Source organism: Salvelinus alpinus, chromosome 31 (genome assembly GCF_045679555.1).
Source record: "Salvelinus alpinus chromosome 31, SLU_Salpinus.1, whole genome shotgun sequence".
NCBI lineage: Eukaryota > Metazoa > Chordata > Actinopteri > Salmoniformes > Salmonidae > Salvelinus > Salvelinus alpinus.
This window is the reverse complement of record NC_092116.1, coordinates 14509740-14535576: the sequence shown is the minus strand read 5'-3', so window position 1 is coordinate 14535576 and position 25837 is coordinate 14509740. Positions and strand designations below refer to the sequence as shown.

At 41.5% G+C, this 25837-nt stretch overlaps 3 protein-coding genes across 11 annotated transcripts in view; 1 reads left to right on the top strand and 2 right to left on the bottom strand.

Moving 5' to 3' along the window:
* Positions 1-4218: 4218 nt before the first annotated feature.
* Positions 4219-10273, bottom strand: LOC139561102 (zinc finger protein 250-like). Its single transcript, XM_071377966.1, has 3 exons — positions 9991-10273; positions 6689-6949; positions 4219-6491 (listed from the first exon to the last, which is right to left on the bottom strand). Exons 1-3 carry the CDS (start codon positions 10168-10170, stop codon positions 4692-4694), a joined length of 2241 nt encoding a protein of 746 aa, XP_071234067.1. The 5' UTR covers positions 10171-10273; the 3' UTR covers positions 4219-4691.
* Positions 10274-11405: 1132 nt separating this feature from the next.
* Positions 11406-14395, bottom strand: LOC139561103 (oocyte zinc finger protein XlCOF6-like). The gene is made up of 3 exons (XM_071377968.1): positions 14079-14395; positions 13690-13950; positions 11406-13295 (listed from the first exon to the last, which is right to left on the bottom strand). The coding sequence occupies exons 1-3, from the start codon at positions 14256-14258 to the stop codon at positions 11709-11711; spliced, it is 2028 nt and encodes a 675-aa protein (XP_071234069.1). The 5' UTR covers positions 14259-14395; the 3' UTR covers positions 11406-11708.
* Positions 14396-16591: 2196 nt separating this feature from the next.
* Positions 16592-25837, top strand: part of LOC139560982 (neuralized-like protein 4) — a 31491-nt gene continuing 22245 nt past the window's right edge. For all 9 annotated transcript variants that reach the window (XM_071377763.1, XM_071377761.1, XM_071377762.1 and 6 more), the window contains exon 1: positions 16592-16777. In XM_071377763.1, coding sequence (XP_071233864.1) covers positions 16613-16777 — 165 coding nt within the window. In that variant the 5' untranslated portion in view covers positions 16592-16612. The remainder of the gene's footprint in view (positions 16778-25837) is intronic.

Sequence of the window (25837 nt, the reverse complement as noted above, 5' to 3'; positions counted from 1 at the left end):
TTGTTGTCCTTGTTAATGCAGACAGAAAAGAGCTCCAACTTCTTAATCATAGTCTCAATTTTGACCCGCACATTGAATATAGTTGTGGAGAGTCCCTGTAATCCTAGATTCAGATCATTCAGGTGAGAAAAAACATCACCCAGATAGGCCAGTTGTGTGAGAAACGTGTCATCATTCAACCGGTCAGACAAGTGAAAATGATGGTCAGTAACAAAAACTTTAAGCTCGTCTCTCAATTTAAAAAAACGTGTCAATACTTTGCCCCTTGATAACCAGCGCACTTCTGTATGTTGTAAAAGCGTTACATAGTCGCTGCCCATATCATTGCATAACGCAGAAAATACACGAGAGTTCAGGGGCCTTGCTTTAACAAAGTTAAACATTTTCACTGTAGTGTCCAACATCAGGCATTCCCTTGGTAGCAAGAGCCTCTCGGTGGATGCTGCAGTGTACCCAAGTGGCGTCGGGAGCAACTGCTTGCACACGCGTTACCACTCCACTATGTCTCCCTGTCATGGCTTTTGCACCATAAGTACAGATACCAACACATCTTGACCACCAACGTCCATTTGATGTCATAAAGCTGTCCAGCACTTCAAAAATATCCTCTCATGTTTTCCTGGTTTCCAGTGGTTTGCAGAAAAGGATGTCTTCCTTAATTGATCCCCGATAAACGTAGCAGACATATACCAGGAGCTGTGCCAGGCCCACAACGTCTGTTGACTCATCCAGCTGCAACGCATATAATTCACTGGCTTATATGCGAAGCAGTAATTGTTTCAAAACATCTCCTGCCATGTCACGGATACTCGTGAAACAGTGTTGTTTGATGAAGGCATTGTCTGTAGTTCTTTTGGCCTTTCCCCCCAGCCATATCCGCAGCAGCAGGAAGAATTAAGTCCTCACAATAGTATGGGGCTTGCCTGTCCTAGCCACTCGGTAGCTCACCATATAAGACACTTCTAGCCCCTTCTTATTAATAGCATCTGTTGCTTTTATACATGTCTTACTACTCGAAAGTCTTCTTTATTCTCACTCAAAAAACTCCCGTGGCTTATTTTTCAAATTGTCATGTTTCGTTTCTAAATGTCTGCGCAAGAGTGAAGGTTTCCCGTGATAGAGTAACGGTTAATGTGATTGGATGTTAATTATTTGACTAGGCTACCTGTATTTGACATTGTGTTGTTATTTCGCTGAACACTAGATGGTTTAATTAGATTTTTGGCAGTGAAACTAGGCTACTCAGGCGATTAAAAAAACTCACCCAAATGTATATCCCCGTTGGAAAATATAAATGTACTGTTTGAAAATGTGAAGAATATATTTTTTATATATAAACTCAGTAAAAAAAGAAACATTCCCTTTTCAGGACCTTGTCTTTCAAAGAAAATTCGTAAACATTCAAATAACTTCACAGATCTTCATTGTAAAGGGTTTAAATACAGTTTCCCATGCTTGTTCAATGAAACATAAACAACATGCACCTGTGGAACGGTCGTTAAGACACTAACAGCTTACAGATGGTAGGCAATTAAGGTCACAGTTATGAAAACTTAGGACACTAAAGAGGCCTTTCTACTGACTCTGAAAAACACCAAAAGAAAGATGCCCAGGGTCCCTGCTCATCTGCGTGAACGTGCAGAGGAGGGACCCTGGGCAAGGAGGCATGAGGACTGCAGACGTGGCCAGGGCAATAAATTGTAATGTCCGTACTGTGAGACGCCTAAGACAGCGCTACAGGGAGACAGGACGGACAGCTGATCAATCCTCGCAGTGGCAGACCACGTGTAACAACACCTGCACAGGATCGGTACATCCGAACATCACACCTGCGGGACAGGTACAGGATGGCAACAACAACTGCCCGATTTACACCAGGAACGCACAATCTCTTCATCAGTTCTCAGACTGTCCGCAATAGGCTGAGAGGCTGGACTGGGGGCTTGTAGGCCTGTTGTAAGGCAGGTCCTCACCAGACAGCACCGGCAACAACGTCGCCGGACCAGATAGGACTGGCAAACAGTGCTCTTCACTGACGAGTGGCACAGTGTTATGATGGGGCTGCAGTCATGGCCTCTGGAATAAACGCAGTACAAGCCAAGGTGAAAGAAACTTCCCGCAAACTCTGTTCATTCATTGCTATGCGCACACTCTTAATCTGGTGATGTCACAAGGTGCTGGTAAACTAAAAAAATGCAAGAAATGTTTTTCTCATCTTGGTGTCCTAGCAGCATTTTTCTCAAGATATGTTTCTCCCAAAAAATGTAACTCCCTGTAGCTCGCAGGTGTGAAGTTGAATTTGGTGTCGAAGTGCTGACTTTGTCAAACAGGCTAAATCTTTGAAACCAGTTGTCCAGGTTGAGCTATTATCGGTGCTGAAAAGTAGGCAATTCCAACAGTAAAGCTTTTTTGTCAGCTCACAGCCACGGATAGCGCTCATAATTATTAACTTGAAAATGCCTTTCAAAACTCTTTCCTCGTTGCACCAAATCAGGCAGCACAGGAGTTGGTCTCCCGGTATGTACAATATTACATTTTTCATTAAAAGTTAGTCTTGAAATGGACGATGCTAACAATTTAGCCACCACATTGTCCTTGATTACTCTCTATGCAGTTGCCATCGCCATCGTTACATACACTCACTGCAAAAAGCTAGCTAGGCTCAAGTGTGAGAAAACAAGATACGGCTCGCTATTGGCTCTGAATTAGTGACGTATACATCATACAATTGTCCTACCTATTATGGTTGATTCTGTCATTCCAAAATGCTGCTCTAATCAAAGTCAATGTCAACGACATTGGCTGGTCCCTTTTATTCAAAGCCTGGGGGTCTATTCAATGAGCGTTGAGCCCAGCTAGATTATTTCTACTAAGAGAATACCAAAGAAAAATTCTGATTGGATATTTTTTCTCTTGGATATTAACCCTTCTTTTTCCAATACAAACTGAAGAAATTGAAAAGGAGATCATTACAATTAAGACAAAAAAATATTAAATCAACGAAAACAAAATTACAAATGATAATATATAAAAAATATATACAGATTTGTATCTATCCTTAGGCACTCTCTGAGGGCGTAGATGGCCCTGACGGTTCCCCACTGTGTGAAAACTCCTGGCCCTAACCACAAGCTGCAGTAGCCACAACTGGGGCCTGTTCAGGAAGGGGTTCAATTAATCTCGCCCGGGCGCCCATGTAGGACTGTTTTACATTGGCTGAAAGTTGATTGCATTCGATTTGGAACGGGGCTGCCTCCCGGGCGTGAGCCAGGTGTCCTGTTTAAAGCTCACAGCGAAGTCGGCCCAAAACAAAAGTGACCCAATTAAGAAGGCCGCTCCTCCCTCCCCGCTTTCGGCCAGTGACTTGACGGGCCTTTGCCCGCTGCCCCGCTCAGTATAATCAAATCCGCCCAAGGATGTTGTTACAGAATGTTCAGATTCAGATTCATTGGGAAAGACGGGCTCATTAGAATGGCTCGAACGGAATAAATATAATGATAACAAACACATCAAACACATGGTTTCCATGAGTTATACCATTCCATTCATCATTATGAGCCGTCCTCCCCTCAGCAGCCTCATGTAGAATAGATGATTGGTTGTCAGATAAAATGAACAGAGCTGACATGATTCCTTATTCTATTTCTAATCGGCAACTGTCAGAATGCAAGTGTGTGTGAATGAGGCCCACAATTCAGGGCTTTCCTGCACCCCCCCAAGCATCTCATTGGTTCCTGCATGTGGCTTGTGTTTACATGACACTTTTGATATTCTGGATTTCCCCTGATTGTCTGTGCGATTAAAATGTGGGTTAAAAGGTAAATAAAAGCATGAGTTTTTCCACAGGCCGCAATCACACTCTTGAATGTTTCACATCATTGGATACAGCCCTGCATGATCTTGATGACTTCTAAACATGGAGATGTGTTAATTCAGGGAGGCATCTGTCTGCTCACAGTATACTGTGAAATAAACTTATTGAGGGCTTGAGTCGTTATTGAGTAGTTACTGGGTGAAAGTCTCTATTATTCATGTTTTGTAGTGACTATCATTATAGCCTTATATTTTACATGGTCAAAGTATGATTTGATCCAATGTTCTACAATACTGACATCTGTACAGATATTTTTTTCAAAACTAATGTGTGGTACTTTGCTCAATCATAGCCAAGTCTAACGGTTGTATATTGATTATCAAAGTAAACATATATGCTTGTAGTGAAATAAGAACATAATACAACTTTATTCACAATTCCAAAATAACAATGAATGACAAAGCATTGTCAGAATGAAAGATACAGGTTGGGCCTGTAACCTGCATCCAACCAGGGGGGAGTAATTTAAGAGGGGGGGGGGGGGGGTTTGCTTTGTTTTCCATTTTTGTTACATGCACATTATTCAGACATAGTATTTTTATACAAGGTATTACATGTCAGAAATAGTTTGATATACACATTACACCTGAAATGGTACTCAGGCATTTCCGGTATGCATGATATGGTGTTTTCACTCCTAACTATTACACAGATTATGAGTTTCTAATCCCACCCCTCAATTACTCTCAGCCCATCCCACCTATCCCCATATCTTGATTTCCATGTACCATATATTTCCAATATACATTCTGATCCCCTCCAACATTAGAAAGATGAGAAATTGTAATTTCCAATGATAGACAATTCTTTTTTATAGTCAAACCAACACCGCAGCCCCTTGACAACCCTGAAACATATGGATTCTAAAATGGGTGAAATCCTTATATTTCTTGCCACATTTCCCACAGACGTGGGGTTCGGTGACAGAGTGAAGTTTCACTATGTGGGTTTTAAGGTAGGACGCCAGAGCAAAGGTTTTATCGCAGTGATCGCAGGTGAACGGCTTCTCTCCGGTGTGCAAGGCCGCATGGACTTTATATGATTCGTGTTGATAGAAACCCTTGCCACATTCGTCACAGGTATAAGTTGGATCTTCGGTGTGGGTGCGTTCATGTCTCTTGAGCCCACGTTCACCTTTGAAGCCTTTCCCACAGTGGCTGCACGCAAACGGCTTGCTGGTCAGGTGCGAAGCTTGATGAATCTTGAGGTAATAAGACCGAATAAAGGTCATTGGGCATTTGTCGCAAGCATACGGCTTGGAGTCCGTGTGTGTCTTCTTATGGTCGTTAAGAGTATACTTGGTTTTGAAACACATCTGACACTGAGTGCACTGGAATGCTCTCTCTTCTGAATGAACACTTGCGTGGATTTTCAAATTTTTATTCTCTGCGAAGCACTTCCCACATGTGGGACATTGGAATGGCTTCTCTCCCCTATGGACTGATGCTTGGTGCCGTTTGAGCTCAGAAGGAGTCTTGAAACCTTTCCCACACAATTCACAACGGTGAGCTCCTCCTCCACTGTGAGTTAGCTGGTGATTCTTGAGGTATTTCAACTTAACGAAGGCTTTTGGACATTTGTCACACGCATATGAATCTGAATTTGAATTATGCAACATTGTGTGTTCCTTGAGGCCACTTTTACTTTTAAAACACTTCTGACACACGAGGCATCGGAACGGTTTCTCTGTTGAATGAACACTTGCGTGAGTGTCCAAATAATGCTTTGTTGCAAAGCACTTCCCACATGTTGGACACTCAAGCGGCTTCTCTCTTCTGTGAACCACTGCTTGGTGTATTCTTAGCTTCCAAGCAGTCGGGAAACATTTCCCGCATAATTCACAACAATAAGGTCTCTCTCCTGTGTGAGTCTGTTGATGCAGTTTTAAATTACTTGAATTCTTAAAAACCTTACCGCAATCCAGACAGTGGTGCTCTTTCTTGGTGGTGGTAGTCTTGTTTTTCTTTATGTTGGGCCTTGGCTTTATGTTGTGAACATATTCGTCATTCGAGGTTTGTCCAGCTTTAGCACTCTCCTCCTCCCATTGGTCATCAGCGTTTTCCTCACTTCCGTCTGATTCTGCCGCTGTGGGTTGCGCTTCTATTCTCTTCTTCCTCCTGGGTCTGGTGGACATCACAGAGTCCCCACTGGGAGTTTGGGGGTCTGCACTTGTGGCCTGATTGTCTATAGACCTACTTGCTGCCTGATTGTCTGTAGACCTACTTGCTGCCTTTTTGTCTGTAGGCCTGCTTGCTGCCTGTGTGTCTGTAGGCCTGCTTGCTGCCTGTGTGTCTGTAGGCCTGCTTGCTGCCTGTGTGTCTGTAGGCCTGCTTGCTGCCTGTGTGTCTGTAGGCCTGCTTGCTGCCTGTGTGTCTGTAGGCCTGCTTGCTGCCTGTTTGTCTGTAGGCCTGCTTGCTGCCTGTTTGTCTGTAGGCCTGCTTGCTGCCTGTTTGTCTGTAATAGCCACCTGTTTGATAGACTCAATGAGTGAGGAGGAAGGTATTTTAGCTAGAGATATAAATGACTGTTCCATCGCTATGGTTTTAGCTCTGATCGTGGCCTCCTTCTTGACATTTGTAGTGTTGTCAGCCTCACCACTGGGAGTTGGCACGTCAACCTGAAAAAAAAAAAAAAAAAGGATTGCAATTTTTGGAATTGTAACTCAGTCGCAGAGCAGCGCCCAAGGGTACAACGGCAGTACCAGTCAGTTTTGGGATTCAAGGATAATAATAGTAATAGGATTCATTCTCACAGATAATGTCAACCCCATGGTCGGACTGCACAATTCTTGTAAACATGTAAAATATAACATACCTCAAAATCCTCTGCAAACTCTGGTGATAAAGGTGCTTCCGTCCATTCCTCCTCTTCCTCTGTCTGTGGGGTTCTTTCCACTGTATTTTCAGGTGCTTCCTTACCATCAGCCATCTCCAATAACTTCATTTTCAGAGATTTCATCTCACTTTGACTCTGGCAAATCTCTGAACGCAGTGCTTCAGTGCCTTTGGAGATCAACTGGTTGATTTTGGTGAGAGTCTGTTTCACGAACTGTTTCATCACACATGTCAACTGGACCTACAATCAGAGAACAGATATACACTTCTTTTTTTATTCCACAACAACCTTTTTTCAAGCTGCTGATGTTTGTCATCATGAGTCTTGCACTGGAGCAGGGTTGCCATGTCATCGGTTCTCTCGCCAAATTAGCCTACTTTGAAAATGATGTTGCGGGTTGTGTGTTTTTGGGCTACTTATATATATATATATATATATATATATATAGCATTCATGCTGCCATGGCATTTTTCTTTTTAAAAAATCATATAGATTTCATTTCGCTGTGACCTGCTGCATCTGACTATTAAGAATATGTTGCTGAGTGAATGGTGGGGAGGGTCGGAATGGTGTTTGTGTTGAGACAGGGTTTCCCAAACTCGGTCCTGGGGCCCCCCTGATAATGAGTTGGTTATTATAATTCAAGGGCAAAAACTAAAATGGGGGGAGACCTAGTTTGGGAAACCCTGAGAGATCGCAGAGTCACGTGAGTGACAGAGGAGACAGAGCAGCACGCGGGCAGACGTGACAACTTTTCACCAGTTGTAGGTAGGCTATTTAGAGCATCATTATGGAGACACCTATTTCCAACGCTTTTTCCATTAAACATATTAACGCTCTAGAACTGATGCGTATCAAGTAATAATGGCAACAAAGCACTGGAAAACGACTTTAGGAGCACTAGAGCGCATTAGATACTGTTGCTTGGAGGTGGTTTGAACTGGACTTCACTTATAGAAAACCGTATTAGGCGACGGGTTTCACTCAGTTCTTGGGTCTCGAGCACCGCGTGAGTAGAAATTTGAAATGGAAGTTATGGAACTCCCTTGCGTGCTTCTGTTACGGGGAAAAGTCCACAATGAAACTAACATTAAATGTGGCGAATGATACATTTGCATCTGTTGGCCATCAAGTAGCCTAATAATCAAATGTAGCCTACCATTTGATACAATAAATGTGTTGAAATGATGATCACTGGAGTCATTGCAAATCAATTTGTGCCACTTGTGTAGCATAACTAGAGCTGGCAAATAGATTCAATAAATAGCCTATTCCTTTACTTGTTGTTGTAGCCTTGCGTTATTATGCAATTATTAATGGCCATGTTTAGTTAATTAAAATTGGAAATGATCAATTGTGATCATTGTCACTGCTCTATCACAATTGCCAATAAACTGCGGTTAGAATGCAATTAACGGTATCAGTCAGATTAGGCTGGGGGTAAAAAAACTAACACTGGCTGTTGTTGACAAGCATATTCAGTTCATATCCATATTATGAATCACATTTGAATCAGTGATTAAAATTACGACCCAAGCCTATTCCAGCAGGCTATTGGGCAACACAAATACTTCTTACCTCGAATCGCCTCACTATTCATGCTGAATAAATGAGTCTGTCAATTTGAACTAAGCAAGCTGCTAAATAGTTCTGTTTAGGCTACATCTTGCCTACGCTACTGTTGGCCATCTGAAATGAGATGCAGGCCTATCATACTGTCTTTGTGGCCTGCATCTAGCTAAGCACACCATGGCAAAGTTGAATTAATCATAAACCAAGATTTTAGAAATGACAAGTGAATCTCGCAAATAGGCAATTTATAGCAGTTTGTAGTCTTGACATCTGGCACATAATAATGGCACAATTGCCAGAAAATAGCCAAAAGAATTGTGATTCTTGCGCAGAGACTTCGTGATCCTCTGCCCAACTTTCATTACTCAAACTCTACTGTCGGATTTATCTATAGTTATGCACATGTGCAAAGGCAATGTATTTACAATTATAAACTGGGTGGTTTGACCCCTGAATGCTGATTGGCTGACAGCCGTGGTATATCAGACATTTATTTTTACTGGTCTAATTATGTTAGTAACCAGTTTATAATAGCAATAAGGCACTGCGTTGCGTCGTGCATAAGAACTGTCCTTAGTGGTGGTATATTGACCATATACCAAACCCCCTTTGGCCTTAATGCTTAATCATTTCAGTCAAATGAGTTAAATCGACATCCATTGATGGAAAATTATCTGGCAAATTTGATAAGGTTGAATTATGTTTTTTTCTTGCGACATATTCAGATTCCTTTATTACGTCACGTTATTAACTCGCAATAACTATTATTTTGATAGAAAACTATTTTTTTGTCTTACGTCGATATTTAAATGATAATGCCGGAGAAGCTGGTGTTTGGAGGATATATTGGCACGGGTGTTGTTTCGTCTCGGGCCGGCAAACCGTGCCAATATATCCACCCAAAAGCACCGGCTTCGAGGGCATTATCACTTTTTTATATACATGGGTGGTTGTTAAGGCATTTATTTTAAAGTCATAGATTTAGCCAGTGGTAACTTGTGAAATAGACACTGGCTGGAATGCGGTTTTAACCAATCAGCATTCAGGATTAGACCCACCCGTTGTATGATCATTCTTCACTCCATAACGTTATTCAATTAAAATAACTTTTATTTCCTGGGAGGGGACTTCATGTGTGGTGAAGAATGGTACATACAAGACACATAACACAAAAACATGTAGGCTACAGTACAATACAAATAAAAACTTAAGTTAAGGAATTTGATGGATGTTGCCACAAAACTAGAAGCTGCTCTCAGATTTTTTTTAATGGAGAAAGTGTTTATTGGTTCAAATGTGGCAGCTCTCTTGGCTGACAGAAAAATAAATTGTCTCGTTTTCCCGGCATTGTGGGCGGGTTTTGAGAAATATTAGCACAACCTGGCAACCCTACCCTGGATGCAGTTTCCTTCAGATGGGCCAGCAGCAAAGTAAAAATGGGCTATATCGTAAAAATATATAAAAACACAGCATTAGGGTTAGCAGTGTGGTTAATGTTAGGTTTAAAATCAGATTTGATGACATTGTGGCTGTGCCAGCTAGTGACCACTCTGCAGAGTTGCCTCCAGTATTTTATTTATTTATTTAATCTTTATTTAAACTACAGTACATGAGTCTTCTCAATAAATGCCAACCTGCACTATCAATAGCAAACTAATTAGCACATATGTTAACAGTTTGAATTTGTAGAAGTAAAGTTTGCCACTTACTTTAACCTCCAACTTGGATTCTCTTTCAAATTCCCCCGTCTCCCCTGCATCAATGTCTGTCCTGTCTTGTGTGGAAAAGACTAAGACCGCCATACATTTGTCAATTTCATCCTCCAACGACGTCATTAATTCATCCATAACAAAGACCAACTCATTATGGAAAGGATCAGGCTGCCACATCTTGATTTTGGTAGTAAATTAGCTATCAACCGCTAACGTTAAAATGTTAAGGACAACAACCACAGACCGTTTGACAACAACGCACCAACGGATGTATTCTTCTACGAGAAGCTTGACATTGCTGTATATTATATTGAAAGGCGCGTTACTGCCACCTGCTGTACTGGATGTTAACACGTAGTCCCTCATCCAACAGCCTCGTGCGCCCTCTAGTGGTCGGTCTTGTAGCACGTTCTCTGCAACTTCGCATCGAAACAACGAAGGAAATAATGCAGTCTTTCGCTGTACAGATGTTTTCTTCATAGCACACTTTCGGTGCAAATTATTTCCATAAAATAATGTGATATCTCAATGCACCGCAACGGATAATGTCCCATTCGGTGAGCAAGGCATCTACTCCTGTCGAGTCATCATATTGACTTGGATTTGCAATATCCAGCACTGCAATCATTGATTGATCTCTATTTTCTATCTCTATCTCTATTTTAATGTATACGTATTATTAACGAACAGTATCATTGAAGCATAATGCATGCCTTATATAGCGATGCCTGTCTGGATGCTGAATGAACCAGACACTGGTTCTACGCGTTTCCCTTTCTAAGAGGTAAGTATATACCGCCACCTGTTGTGCACTACTAGATAGTGCATTGACTTTGCTAAAGAGTCTGTAGACGATGTTTTCCTGGTGAAGTCACATGGTCATGTGAAAACTCCTGGTCCTAACCACAAGCTACAGCGGCCACAACTGGGGCCTGTTCAGAGAGATGTTGTTACAGAATGTTAAATTCAGAAACGTGTCGTGTAGAACAGATATGATTGGTTGTTAGAATAAGGAATCGTGTCAGCTCTATTCATTCTATTTCTATAGGCAACTGCCAGAATGTTTCACATCATTGGATACAGCCCTGCATGATCTTGATGACTTCTAAACATGGAGATGTGTTAATTCAGGGAGGCATCTGTCTGCTCGATGTATTACTGTGAAATAAACTTATTGAGGGCTTGAGTCGTTATTGAGTAGTTACTGGGTGAAAGTCTCTATTATTCATGTTTTGTAGTGACTATCATTATAGCCTAATATTTTACATGGTCAAAGTATGATTTTTTCAGATGTTCATCTATTCCACAATACTGACATCTATATAAAAAATGACTTAAAAACAAATGTGTGGCACTGCGCTCTATCATAGCCAAGTCTAAAGGTTGTATATTGATTAACAAGTAAACACATGTTTGTAGTGAAACAAGAACATTACAACTTTAATCCCAATTCCAAAATAATAATGAATGACAAAGCAGTCAGAATGAAAGATACAGGTTGTGCCTGTAACCTGCATCCAACCAGAGGCGCAATTTAAGAGGGTTATAGATCCCCTAATATGTTCATTTTTAAAATGTATTACTGGCCAAGTCTGTATACATCAAAAAATATATATTCAAAACAAATGTTATTGGTACTGTGCAAGGAAACATGCATGTTTGTAGTGAAAACATAACATATTACAACGTCACAATTCCAAAATAACAATAAAAAGTCAAACCAACACCGCAGCCTCCTCTTGACAACCCTGAAACATATGGATTCTGAAATGGGTGAAATCCTTATATTTCTTGCCACATTTCCCACAGACGTGGGGTTTGTTGACAGAGTGATGATTTGCGATGTGGGTTTTAAGGTAGGACGCCAGGGCAAAGTTTTTACTGCAGTAATCACAGGTGAACGGCTTCTCTCCGGTGTGCAAGGCTGCATGGACTTGAAACGATTCGTGTTGATAGAAACCCTTGCCACATTCGTCACAGGTATAAGGTGGGTCTTCGGTGTGGGTGCGTTCGTGTCCCTTGAGCCCACGTTCACCTTTGAAGCCTTTCCCACAGTGGCTGCACGCGAATGGCTTGCTGGTCAGGTGCGAGATTTCATGCCTTCTGAGGTAATGCGACCGAATAAAGGTCATTGGGCATTTGTCGCAAGCATACGGCTTGGAGTCCGTGTGTGTCTTCTTATGGGCGTTAAGAGTATACTTGGTTTTGAAACACATCTGACACTGAGTGCACTGGAATGCTCTCTCTCCTGAATGAACACTTGTGTGAATTTTCAAATTGGTCTTTGTTGCGAAGCACTTCCCACATGTGGGACATTGGAATGGCTTCTCTCCCCTATGGACTGATGCTTGGTGCTGTTTGAGCTGAGAAGGAGTCTTGAAACCTTTCCCACACAATTCACAACGGTGAGCTCCTCCTCCACTGTGAGTTAGCTGGTGATTCTTGAGGTATTTCAACTTAACGAAGGCTTTTGGACATTTGTCACACGCATATGAATCTGAATTTGAACTGTGCATCATTGTGTGTTCCTTGAAGCCCTTTTTACTTTTAAAACACTTCTGACACACGAGGCATCGGAACGGTTTCTCTGTTGAATGAACACTTGCGTGAGTGTCCAAATAACTCTTTGTTGCAAAGCACTTCCCACATGTTGGACACTCAAGTGGCTTCTCTCTTCTGTGAACCACTGCTTGGTGTATTCTTAGCTTCCAAGCAGTCGGGAAACATTTCCCGCATAATTCACAACAATAAGGTCTCTCTCCTGTGTGAGTCTGTTGATGCAGTTTTAAATTACTTGAATTCTTAAAAACCTTACCGCAATCCAGACAGTGGTGCTCTTTCTTGGTGGTGGTAGTCTTGTTTTTCTTTATGTTGGGCCTTGGCTTTATGTTGTGAACATATTCGTCATTCGAGGTTTGTCCAGCTTTAGCACTCTCCTCCTCCCATTGGTCATCAGCGTTTTCCTCACTTCCGTCTGATTCTGCCGCTGTGGGTTGCGCTTCTATTCTCTTCTTCCTCCTGGGTCTGGTGGACATCACAGAGTCCCCACTGGGAGTTTGGGGGTCTGCACTTGTGGCCTGATTGTCTATAGACCTACTTGCTGCCTGTTTGTCTGTAGGCCTGCTCGCTGCCTGTTTGTCTGTAATAGCCACCTGTTTGATAGACTCAATGAGTGAGGAGGAAGGTATTTTAGCTAGAGATATAAATGACTGTTCCATCGCTATGGTTTTAGCTCTGATCGTGGCCTCCTTCTTGACATTTGTAGTGTTGTCAGCCTCACCACTGGGAGTTGGCACGTCAACCTGAAGAAAAAAAAGCATTGCGATTTTTGGAATTGTAACTCAGCCGCAGAGCAGAGCCCAAAGGCAGTACCAGTCAGTCCTAGGATTCAAGGATTTTTTATTTTACCTTCATTTAACTAGGCAAGTCAGTTAAGAATAAATTCTTATTTTCAATGACAGCCTAGGAACAGTGGGTTAACAGCCTTGTTCAGGGGCAGAACGACAGAACGATTTTTACATTGTCAGCTTGGGGATTCGATCTTGCAACCTTTCGGTTACTAGTCCAACGCTCTAACCACTAGGCTACCTGCCGCCCCGGATAATAATAGTAGTAGGCTCATTCTCAAAGATAACTTCAACTCCATGGATAACTTCAACCCCCACGATTCTTGCAAACATGTAAAATATAACATACCTCAAAATCCTCTGCAAACTCTGGTGATAAAGGTGCTTCCGTCCATTCTTCCTCTTCCTCTGTCTGTGGGGTTCTTTCCACTGTATTTTCAGGTACTTCCTTACCATCAGCCATCTCCAATAACTTCATTTTCAGAGATTTCATCTCACTTTGACTCTGGCATATCTCTGAACGCAGTGCTTCAGTGCCTTTGGAGATCAACTGGTTGATTTTGGTGAGAGTCTGTTTTACGAACTGTTTCATCACACATGTCAACTCGACCTACAATCAGAGAACAGGCTACTTATTTGTCATTCAACAACAAGCTGTATCCAAGCTGGTTATATAAAACAAATGATTAACACGGAAGATAACATTTCGTATTTGTAGAAGTAAAGTCGGCCACTTACTTTTACCTCCAACTTGGATTCTCTTTCAATTTCCCCTGTCTCTCCTGCATCAATGTCTGTGCTGTATTGTGTTGAGGACACCGAGAACGCCATACATTTGTCAATTTCCTCCTCCAACGACATCATTAATTCATTCATAATAGAGACCAACTCATTGTGGACAGGATCGGGCTGCCACATCTTGTATTTGGTAGTTAATTATCAACCGCTAATGTTACATTTTAAACAAAAAACTGATGAAGTTGAACACACGGAAATATCAAAGACAGTACAGTAGATATATACTTCTGCCAGCTTGACATGACATAGAAAGGTGCATTACTGCCACCTGCTGTACTGGATGTCAAAACTTAGTCCCTCCTCCAACAGCCTCGTGCGCCCTCTAGTGGTCCATCTTTATTTTTTGTAATTTAGCAGACGCCATTAACCAGAGCGATTTACAGGAGCAATTCGGGTTAAGTGCCCTTGCTCAAGGGCACATTGATAGATTTTCTCCTAATTAGCTCAGGGATTTGAACCAGCAACCTTTCGGTTACTGGCCCAACGCTCTTAACTGCTAGGCTACCATCTTGTAACATGAGTCCTGCAACTTTTCCATCAAAACAGTGAAGAAAATAGAGCAGTGGAGGTGTCATATAAAACTTCTGTCCAACAGGGAAATGGTTCCAATCATTTTTACACCATTAATTTTCCCCATAGAGAATTTTAGAAACACTTAAAATAAGGGCTGTGTTTCGTGTAGGCTTACCCTCGGGTGACGTTTTGATAACCATGTAATCTCTCTCGGACAAGGTGGCTTTTATTAAAATATACGTTTCTATTTACTCTCAGATTCTAAAATGTTAATTAGCATCAAAGTAGACATCATCCCTGCAAGCTCCTGCACGTCATCTCTAGCTGACACCTTTGCTAACAGGTATTGTGTCAATTGAAAACTTTCCCAAGACAGTTCACAGAATTGTCAATTTAATGAAATGTAGCAAATTTATTTATTACTACATGTAGCTAACATTAGATAGCTACTGCAGAGATGCTTACTTTTGCCTCGTTTCAGCAGTCTCGTTCAGGTCCTCATGGCATTTGTAGTTCTTTATGATAGCCACATTAGCAGCTAATTAGCATTACATTTTGGGGGGTAAATACGAAAGTCACCTTGTCCTAGAAAGATTTACATGGTTATCAAAACGTCACACCAGGGTAAGCTTACACGAAACACAGCTCTTATTTTAAGTGTTTCTAAAATCCCCTATTAGAATAATGATTGGATCTATTTCCTTGTTTGACCGCTATGTTTTATAGGTAATATGACTCATACTGTGGTACTATATAATGGAGTCTTTCACTGTAAAAATGTTTTCTTCATAGCTCAATTTTGGGCAAAATTATTTCCATAAAATAATGTGATATTTCAATACACAGCAACTGATAATGTCCCATTCAGTGACCAAGGCATACTTATGTCAAGTCATCATAATGACTTGGATTTGCAATATCCAGCTGACTCACGCACTGCTATCAATGATTGATTTCTATTTTAATATTTATGCATTATTAATTAACAGTATCATCGTAGCATAATGCATGCCTTATATAGTGCTACCTGTCTGGATGCTGAATGAACCAGAAACTGTAAGTTCTATGTGCTTGAAATTCCCAGTGGTGTAAAGTACAGATCCGTGACTTTTTTTCAATTTTCGCTTAAGTAAAACTACTTTAAAGTACTACTTAAGTATTTTTGGGGGGATATCTGTACTTTACTTTACTATTTATATTTTTGACAACTATTACTTTTACTTCACTACATTCCTAAAGAAAATTATATACTTTTTACTCCATACATTTTCATACAAAGTACTCGGTACATTTTGAATTCTTAGCAGGACAGAAAATGGGCCAATTCGCACACTTATCAAGAGAACATTCCTGGTCATCTCTACTGCCTCTGATCTGGCAGACTTTAAATGATGTCTGAGTGTTAGTGTGACCCTGGCTATCCGTAAATAAATAAATAATAAATAAAATATAAGGAATGTGTAATTATTTGTACTTTTACTTTGATACTTAAGTATATTCTAGCAACTACATTTACTTTTGATACTTAAGTATATTTAAAACCAAAGACTTTTAGACCTTTACTCAAGTAGTATTTTACTGGGTGACTTTCACTTTTACTTGAGTCATTTTCTATTAAGGTACCTTTACTTTTACTCAAGTATGAAAATGTAGTACTTTTTCCACCACTGGAAATTCCTGGTTTCAAAGCGTTTATATTAAGTTGTGGTTTATGGTAGAAGTATGCATATAAATCAAGGCCCATTCTCGGAAATCAGTGATAAATGTTCTGTTGATTGATTGGATTGATTATGGGGAGAAAGCGCGCTACCACACTTGCATATAGCAATTTTGCTCGCTTGACCTTATGCCGTTCATCTTAAAAAAAAGTGGGCGTTTATTTCGAGTTACATGCAAAAGAAAAAACGGAGCTTTATATTGTCGCAAACCCGTGTGTCGCGAAGCAAGCCGCCCCTGTGAAGATGGCGGCTGAGCTGCACCCGTGTAGCGGAAAGCTAATCGGACTGTCGAATTCGAACCGAACCGCTCAGCGGAACCAACCAGTCCAGGAGTTTAACAACGGTTTGGTTCTAAGCAGAGAGCCGCTGAAAGATCGTGATGTATTCACCGTCCGTATTGACAAGAAGGTAAATAGAACTGTCACTTTCGGAAGGGGGAGAGTGCAGCTAACGCGTTAGTGCCAGTGGGGACGGGGTCTCTTGTCCGCAGTGGTGCTCGTACCTTCTATTCAGTGCTGCTTGGGCGTGCGCTGTATGACAATCAAGCAGTACGGGATTTACAGCTATAAGTTTAGTTATATCCTGTCCAAAATGCACTAACATTTTTGTAATGGCCTATTGACAACTGAAAGTGTTTAACATAATTAGCGAGTTAGCATGGGGTGGTGTTTGTGTGGTCCAGTTAATGTTTTTGAAGGTGGCTAGCTACGTTAGCTAGTTTAGACGGCTAACTAGCATATCTTTGCTACCGATTTCAAGTCTAGCTCTACAGTAGTTATCTAAGTTATAGCTAACGTTAGCCGTACTAGCGAGCTTTTTTGGTGTGTTGATCGAACCAGTAGGTGCATCGCTGTCAACACAATAGGTTAACGTTAGTTAGTTTTCAACGACTTGCTACTAGTTAACTAGTTAGTTAGACTAGTTTAGTCAATTGCCTATTATTACCACGACCAACATCGAGCCAGATGGGTTCAGTTGAATAGAAAACTTAGCTCGTTTAACGTTAGTCATGAGTTTGCTTGGTTGACATGCAAGGTAGAGCTAACGTTAGCTAGGTAGATCATTTTTGACAGCAGCACTCCAACTAGCTAGCCACAGTCACTTGGTTGACAGCAGCATTTCAGTTAGTGACATGTCCAGCTAGTACTAGCTAGTAGTCAGAGGACGTCTACCTAATGACATCTAGACGAGAGAAGCATACTGGTTGATTCAAGTTAACCTATCTGTCAGGTAGCCCCTATGTCACTACTGTGTTCTTGACCATAGATGCATAGAGTAGAACCCCATTTAATATATTCTCGGTGGTCTTGATAAGCAAAAGACGGCGGGTAAAGGGCAAAGCAGATCTCAGTATTATCCTAGTTGGTGCATTGTCATCTCGAGGTAGAAGTTGCATTCACCCCTAACCACAGCTCTTTGGTCAGATAATTTACACATTTTGACAAAAACAACTGACCGGTCTGCTAGGGGAAAACCTCTCCCTATTCTGCACAGGCTTATTCCTGAAAAACATAACTGTAGTTTCTATGTGATGCACATTGTTTTGAGCCCTAATCTATCATCATGTAGTCTTAGGCTAACGGTTAGTTACTGTTATAGGTCTACCTGCCTGTGCAGCATTTAGACTCCTTATCACTATGCCGACCGCAGCAACTAGTTTGCCTGTTATCCAATTATAATGGCAGATAGCCGGCCTGTTGCCATGATTACTGGTCTGCTGGCCTGGTGGTGTGTCAACAACATAGCAGCAGTCAGTGTCCCTCTCAAACCTGTGTGGGTTGTTGGCAGAGGGCATTAGTACTGTTTCCTCCAATGCCTAGGTGCCAACTGGGGTGCCACACAGCTCAGTGAACACATAGAGGGCACCAGAACATATGGTCCTTATCTTTAATCGGCGAGAAAAAATCCTTAAAATAAAAAGAGACGTTTACTGTAGCAGTTTTGCACAGATCCATACAGCTATATAGCCTCCATCCGACGAAACTACACTCCTGCCACACTTCCCGAGTTACGCTTACACGTAGGTGTTCAGAGCCTGCTAGATTGTTATTTAGCGCAGGTGGTTGCCTCTTGTCTTTCGTCTGTTTTTTGTAAACAAGCATTGTAACATGGAGATATGGCCGTGTGAGAACATGGATCCATATCTGTAATTGCATGAGGGATATCAATATGTATGTTAGTGCAACAAACATGGCATTGTTGCTACAGTAATGCTTGTAGTGAATTCACATTGGTTGAGCTTGCTCTTGTGTTCTATCCAAATGCACCAAAACCAAGCTGGTAGATTCATATATGCAATGCATTTTCACGCTTCATATCCAAATCGTCTACAGTACCAGTCGAACGTTTGGACACACCTACTCATTCAAGGGTTTCATTTTTACTATTTTCTACATTGTAGAATAATAGTGAAGACATCAAAACTATGAAATATCACATAGGGAATCATGTAGTAGCCAAAAAATTGTTAAACAAATCAAAATATATTTGAGGTTCTTCAAAGTAGCCACCCTTTGCCTTGATGACTGCTTTGCACACTCTTGGCATTCTCTCAACCAGCTTCACCTGGAATGTTTTTCCAACAGTCTTGAAGGAGTTCCCACATATGCTGAGCACTTGTTGGCTGCTATTCCTTCTCTGCGGTCCGACTCATCCCAAACCATCTCAATTGGGTTGAGGTCGGGTGATTGTGGAGGTCAGGTCATCTGATGCAGCACTCCATCACTCTCCTTCTTAGTCAAATAGCCTGGAGGTGTGTTGTCCTGTTGAAAAAAAAAATGATAGTCCCACTAAGCGCAAACCAGATGGGATGGCGTATCGCTGCAGAATGCTGTGCCAGCCATGATGGTTAAGTGTGCCTTGAATTCTAAATATGTCACTGACAGTGTCACCAGCAAAGCCCAAATCAAATTTTATTGTTCGCACACATGTTTAGCAGATGTTATTGTGGGTGTAGCGAAATGCTTGTGTTTCTAGCTCCAACAGTGCTGTAATATCTAACAAGTAATATATACAGTGGGGAGAACAAGTATTTGATACACTGCCGATTTTGCAGGTTTTCCTACTTAGAAAGCATGTCAAAGCAAAAATCTAGAAAATCACATTGTATGATTTTTAAGTAATTAATTTGCATTTTATTGCATGACATAAGTATTTGATACATCAGAAAAGCAGAACTTAATATTTGGTACAGAAACCTTTGTTTGCAATTACAGAGATCATACGTTTCCTGTAGTTCTTGACCAGGTTTGCACACACTGCAGCAGGGATTTTGGCCCACTCCTCCATTCAGACCTTCTCCAGATCCTTCAGGTTTCGGGGCTGTTGCTGGGCAATACGGACTTTCAGCTCCCTCCAAAGATTTTCTATTGGGGTCAGGTTTGGAGACTGGCTAGGCCACTCCAGGACCTTGATGCTTCTTACGGAGCCACTCCTTAGTTGCCCTGGCTGTGTGTTTCGGGTCGTTGTCATGCTGGAAGACCCAGCCACGACCCATCTTCAATGCTCTTACTGAGGGAAGGAGGTTGTTGGCCAAGATCTCACGATACATGGCCCCATCCATCCTCCCCTCAATACGGTGCAGTCGTCCTGTCCCCTTTGCAGAAAAGCCTCCCCAAAGAATGATGTTTCCACCTCCATGCTTCACAGTTGGGATGGTGTTCTTGGGGTTGTACTCATCCTTCTTCTTCCTCCAAACACGGCGAGTGGAGTTTAGACCAAAAAGCTCTATTTTTGTCTCATCAGACCACATGACCTTCTCCCATTCCTCCTCTGGATCATCCAGATGGTCATTGGCAAACTTCAGACGGGCCTGGACATGCGCTGGCTTGAGCAGGGGGACCTTGCGTGCGCTGCAGGAATTTAATCCATGACGGCGTAGTGTGTTACTAATGGTTTTCTTTGAGACTGTGGTCCCAGCTCTCTTCAGGTCATTGACCAGGTCCTGTCGTGTAGTTCTGGGCTGATCCCTCACCTTCCTCATGATCATTGATGCCCCACGAGGTGAGATCTTGCATGGAGCCCCAGACCGAGGGTGATTGACCGTCATCTTGAACTTCTTCCATTTTCTAATAATTGCGCCAACAGTTGTTGCCTTCTCACCAAGCTGCTTGCCTATTGTCCTGTAGCCCAAATACTTATGTCATGCAAATTAATTACTTAAAAATCATACAATGTGATTTTCTGGATTTTTGTTTTAGATTCCGTCTCTCACAGTTGAAGTGTACCTATGATACAAATTACAGACCTCTACATGCTTTGTAAGTAGGAAAATCTGGAAAATCGGCAGTGTATCAAATTCTCCCCACTGTATATCATCAGGTTGGTGGCTAAAATTGTCTTCATTATGTAACACACTGCCAACAAAACCTTCAAAATTGGCAGTGTATCAAATACTTGTTCTCCCCACTGTAACAATTTCACAACAATACACACAAATCTAAGTAATGGAATTAAGAATTGTATAAATATATGGACGAGCTATGTCAGAGCGGCATAGACTAAGATACAGTAGAATAGAATCACACCTCCATGCTTCACGGTGGGAACCACACATGCGGAGATCATCCGCTCACCTGCTCTGCGTCTCACAAAGACACGGCGGTTGGAACCAAAAATCTCAAATTTGGACTGCAGACCAAAGGACAGATTTCCACCGGTCTAATGTCCATTGCTTGTGTTTCTTGGCCCAAGCAAGTCTATTCTTCTTATTGGTGTCCTTTAGTAGTGGTTTATTTGCAGCAATTTGACCCCGAAGGCCTGATTCACGTAGTCACCTCTGAACAGTTGAGGTTGAGATGTGTCTGTTACTTGAACTCTATAGCATTTATTTGGGCTGGTAACTCTAATGCATTTATCCTCTGCAGCAGAGGTGACTCTGGGTCTTCCTTTCCTTTCCTGTGGTGGTCCTCTTGAGAGACAGTTTCATCATAGCGCTTGATGGTTTTTGCTACTGCACTTGAAGAAACATTCAAAGTTCTTGAAATGTTCTGTATTGACTGACCTTCATGTCTTAAAGTAATGATGGACTTTCATTTCTCTTTGCTTATTTGAGCTGTTCTTGCCGTAATATGGACTTTTACTGTATACCACCCCTACCTTGTCACCACACAACTGATTGGCTCAAACACATTAAGAAGGAAAGAAATTCCACAAATGAACTTTTAACAAGGCACACCTGTTAATTGAAATGTATTCCAGGTGACTACCTCATGAAGCTGGTTGAGAGAGTGCAAAGCTGTCATCAAGGCAAAGTGTGGCTACTTTTAAGAATCTCAAATATATTTAGATTTGTTTAACACTTTTTTGGGGGTTACTACATGCTTCCACATGTTATTTCATGGGTTAGGGTTAGTCTTGATAGTCTTCACTATTATTCTAAAATGTAGACAATAATGAAAAACCATTGAATGAGTAGGTGTCCATACTTTTGACTGGTACTTTTTTATAAGTAACACCATTGAGTTGCAAAATCAAATTTTAGATTCTTTAGAATGATTTAGACGTGCGTGAAAATGCCTAATATAGGTACCATTAACTTGCACTGGATTTCTGACACACATGCTAAAAAGTTAGCATTTGAAACAGTCATCAGGTAAACAAAATCAAAGCATGGGTTGCTGTCATACCTGGTACATTGACAGCTTACAGTGTAAGAAAACCACAAATTAAGTTGGGTGAACTATCCCTTTAACAATTTGGGGGGGTTCTTTAAAACAATTATCACCTAATAGTAGGAAACGCACTATCTAGTGGTCAGAACTTGGTAATATCAGGATGTAGGATGGGACATAAACCCAACTAGTTTCACTGAACAGGAAAACATTTTTCAAATTCACTGAGAATACAATGAATAGGATGAAGAAACAATCTTCCCAGCCGCAGCTCCGTACTGTTCAAACGGAACTGATGCCATATACTCGTTGTTGGTGTGGGGGGTCCGTGGGTGGCTTTTGACTTTCTTTGTATTCATCATGTTAGAAAAAAAAGTTAAAATCGGATGTTAGATACTATATTTATTGAATATTATATGAATTCTATAAATTTAAAATGGCCAATTTGGGTGCAATCAATTAATTTAATCAATTAGTTTAATTTATCAGCTCAAATTATATTCAACAAAATCATTTTGCAGGAATGCTAGTATCTGTTTGTTCTGAAATCGTTGGTTACAATCAGATGGTGAATGTCAACCCTCTCGTGTTTTGAGGTAGAACGACCCATCAGTTTGCTCTAAGTGGAATATTATGGTGTTGGTAATGTTGACAGTAGAGTATATGTGGGACAGTAGTATGTGCCTGCCTAACTCCACCGATTGCTGTCTTTGTAGTGTGTCTGTCAGAGAGTGTGTAGTGTGTCTGTCAGATACTTCTAGGAGCGACAACGGCTCAGACGCGAAGTGAGGCTGGTAATTCTAATGAACTTATCCTCTGCAGCAGAGGTAACTCTGGGTCTTCCTTTCCTGTGGCAGTCCTCATGAGACTGCACTTGAAGAAACGTTCAAAGTTCTTGACATTTTCCGTATTGACTGACCTTCATGTCTTAAAGTAATGATGGACTGTCATTTATCTTTGCTTATTTGAGCTGTTGTTGCCATAATATGGACTTGGTCCTTTACCAAATAGGGCTATCTTCTGTTCACCACCGCTACCTTATCACAGCACAACTGATTTACTCAAACTCATTAAGAAGGAAAGAAATTCCACAAATTAACTTTTTAACAAGGCACACCTTTTAATTGAAATGCATTCCAGGTGACTACCTCATGAAGCTGGTTGAGAGATTGCCAAGAGTGTGCAAAGCTGTCATCAAGGCAAAGGCTATTCTGAAGAATCTCAAATATAAAATATATTTGGATTTGTTTAACACCTTAGTTACAACATGATTCCGTACGTGTTATTTCATAGTTTTGATATCTTCACTATTATTCTACAATGTAGAAAATAGTAAAAAATAAAGAAAGCCTTGAATTAGTAGGTGTTCTAAAACTTTTGACCGGTAGTGTAGTTGCAAATGGGCAGACCAACTCTATATTAAAGGCTATGATTTTGGAATTAGATGTTCAAAGCGCAAGTGTCCACATACTTTTGGTCATGTAGTGTAAGTTCTTCAAAATGATAAATGGACATTATTACAGCACTGGCAAACAATGGTTGACCAACTCCCTCACCAATGGTTGACCTTTTATAGTCCCAGTCAGTATTATATAGAATGTTTCTACCCTTCCCAACTGTGGGGAAAATAACCTGTGATTACCTAGGTTACCCCATTGACTCACAGCAAAAACGAGTACCTTTTTTCAAATGCAATATTCTTGTCAAAGTTTCTTTAAGTACAACATGTCTAAAGATGACTTAAAACATTGCCTGCTCCCAAGCGGTCTTGTAGGGCTTCCCGCATGCCCCTTTTCATGATGGTGTTAGCATCCATGCGAGTAACTAGCTAGCCAAGACCTACAGTGCAAACAAACGGACTATAAACAGCTACAAGTAGTGAGTGGACTTACAGACTATACTAAACAAGTTTAATGTCTTACCTGGGTTGAAATGTTTTCCACAAACATAGCTACATTGTAGCTGTGTTAGAGAGGGATAAAGATGGTTTTGTAGCCTACTTGGACACCGGGTCCCCACATTTCCCACGCCTGAAGCCACAGGGCTCTTGTCGCAGGCTCTATTTCCCTACGTGGGAGCATTACAATCCGTAGTTCGGGATTTTTCACCTGGTTACATGTACATTTCATCTGTAAGTCTCTGCTAGGTAAAGCTCTGCCTTATCTCAGCTCACTGGTCACGATAACAACACCCACCCGTAGCACGCGCTCCAGAAGGTATATCTCACTGGTTATCTCCAAAGCCAACACCTCCTTTGGCTGCCTTTCTTTCCAGTTCTCTGCTGCCAATGACTGGAACGAATTGCAAAAATCGCTGAAGCTGGTGACTTGTATTTCCCTCACTAACTTTAAACATCAGCTATCTGAGCAGCTAACCGATCGCTGCAGCTGTACATAGCCCATCTGTAAATCAAATTTCAAATCAAATGTATTTATATAGCCCTTCTTACATCAGCTGATATCAAAGTGCTGTACAGAAACCCAGCCTAAAACCCCAAACAGCAAGCAATACAGGTGTAGAAGCACGGTGGCCAGGAAAAACTCCCTAGAAAGGCCAAAACCTAGGAAGAAACCTAGAGGAACCAGGCTATGAGGGGTGGCCAGTCCTCTTCTGGCTGTGCTGGGTGGAGATTATAACAGAACATGGCCAAGATGTTCAAATGTTCATAAATGACCAGCATGGTCAAATAATAGTAATTGCAGTGAACAGGCCAGGGTTCCATAGCCGCAGGCAGAACAGTTGAAACTGGAGCAGCAGCACGGCCAGGTGGACTGGGGACAACAAGGAGTCATCATGACAGGTAGTCCTGAGGCATGGTCCTAGGGAGAGAGCATACTTAAATTCACACAGGACACCGGATAAGACAGGAGAAATACTCCAGATATAACAGACTGACCCTAGCCCCCCGACACAAACTACTGCAGCATAAATACTGGAGGCTGAGACGGGAGGCGTCAGGAGACACTGTAGCCCCATCCGATGCGATACTACAGGGCCAAACAGGCAGGATATAACCCCACCCACTTTACCAAAGGACAGCCCCCACACCACTAGAGATATCTTCAACCACAAACTTACCACCCTGAGACATGGCCGAGTATTGCCCACAAAGATCTCCGCCACGGTACAACCCAAGAGGGGGCGCCAACCCAGACAGGAAGACCACGTCAGTGACTCAACCCACTCAAGTGATGCACCCCTCCTAGGGACGGCATGGAAGAGCGCCAGTGACTCAGCCCCTGTATTAGGGTTAGAGGCAGAGAATCACAGTGGAGAGAGGGGATAAATAGCCCACCCAATCTACCTACCTCATCCCCATATTTTTTTTGTTTACTTTTCTGCTCTTTTGCACACCAGTATTTCTACTTGCACATCACCATCTGCTCATCTATCACTCCAGTGTTAATTTGTTAAATTGTAATTACTTCGCTACTATGGCCTATTTATTGCCTTACCTCCTCACGCCATTTGCACACACTGTATATAGACTTTCTTTTTTTTCTATTATGTTATTGACTGTACGCATGTTTATTCCATGTGTAATTCTGTGTTGTTGTTTGTGTCGCACTGCTTTGCTTTATCTTGGACAGGTCGCAGTTGTAAATGAGAACTTGTTCTCAACTAGCTTACCTGGTTAAATAAAGGTGAAATAAAATAAAGAATTAAACACAGCAGCTTTTTGTGCATGTTTTGTTATTTCTGTATAACAAATAATCAACAACAAAGTTGGCTCCTTTACATTGGGGGTCAATAGGAAATAATGTTTTCCTAACTTTGTGTGTATGGTCAATGGGAATTCCTTACTACGTGAATATGGACTCAGAGTATACCATCACAAGAAGGTTCATGTCCATTC

Bases quoted from the DNA above. Each gene is read 5' to 3' on its own strand.
- LOC139561102 (XM_071377966.1), bottom strand. From the start codon at position 10,170: ATGTGGCAGCCTGATCCTTTCCATAATGAGTTGGTCTTTGTTATGGAT. The intron at 6,950-9,990 runs GTAAGTGGCAAA...CTCTGATTGTAG, and splicing joins AATCCAAGTTGGAGGTTAAA to GTCCAGTTGACATGTGTGAT. The intron at 6,492-6,688 runs GTATGTTATATT...TTTTTTTTTCAG, and splicing joins AGTTTGCAGAGGATTTTGAG to GTTGACGTGCCAACTCCCAG.
- LOC139561103 (XM_071377968.1), bottom strand. From the start codon at position 14,258: ATGTGGCAGCCCGATCCTGTCCACAATGAGTTGGTCTCTATTATGAAT. The intron at 13,951-14,078 runs GTAAGTGGCCGA...CTCTGATTGTAG, and splicing joins AATCCAAGTTGGAGGTAAAA to GTCGAGTTGACATGTGTGAT. The intron at 13,296-13,689 runs GTATGTTATATT...TTTTTTCTTCAG, and splicing joins AGTTTGCAGAGGATTTTGAG to GTTGACGTGCCAACTCCCAG.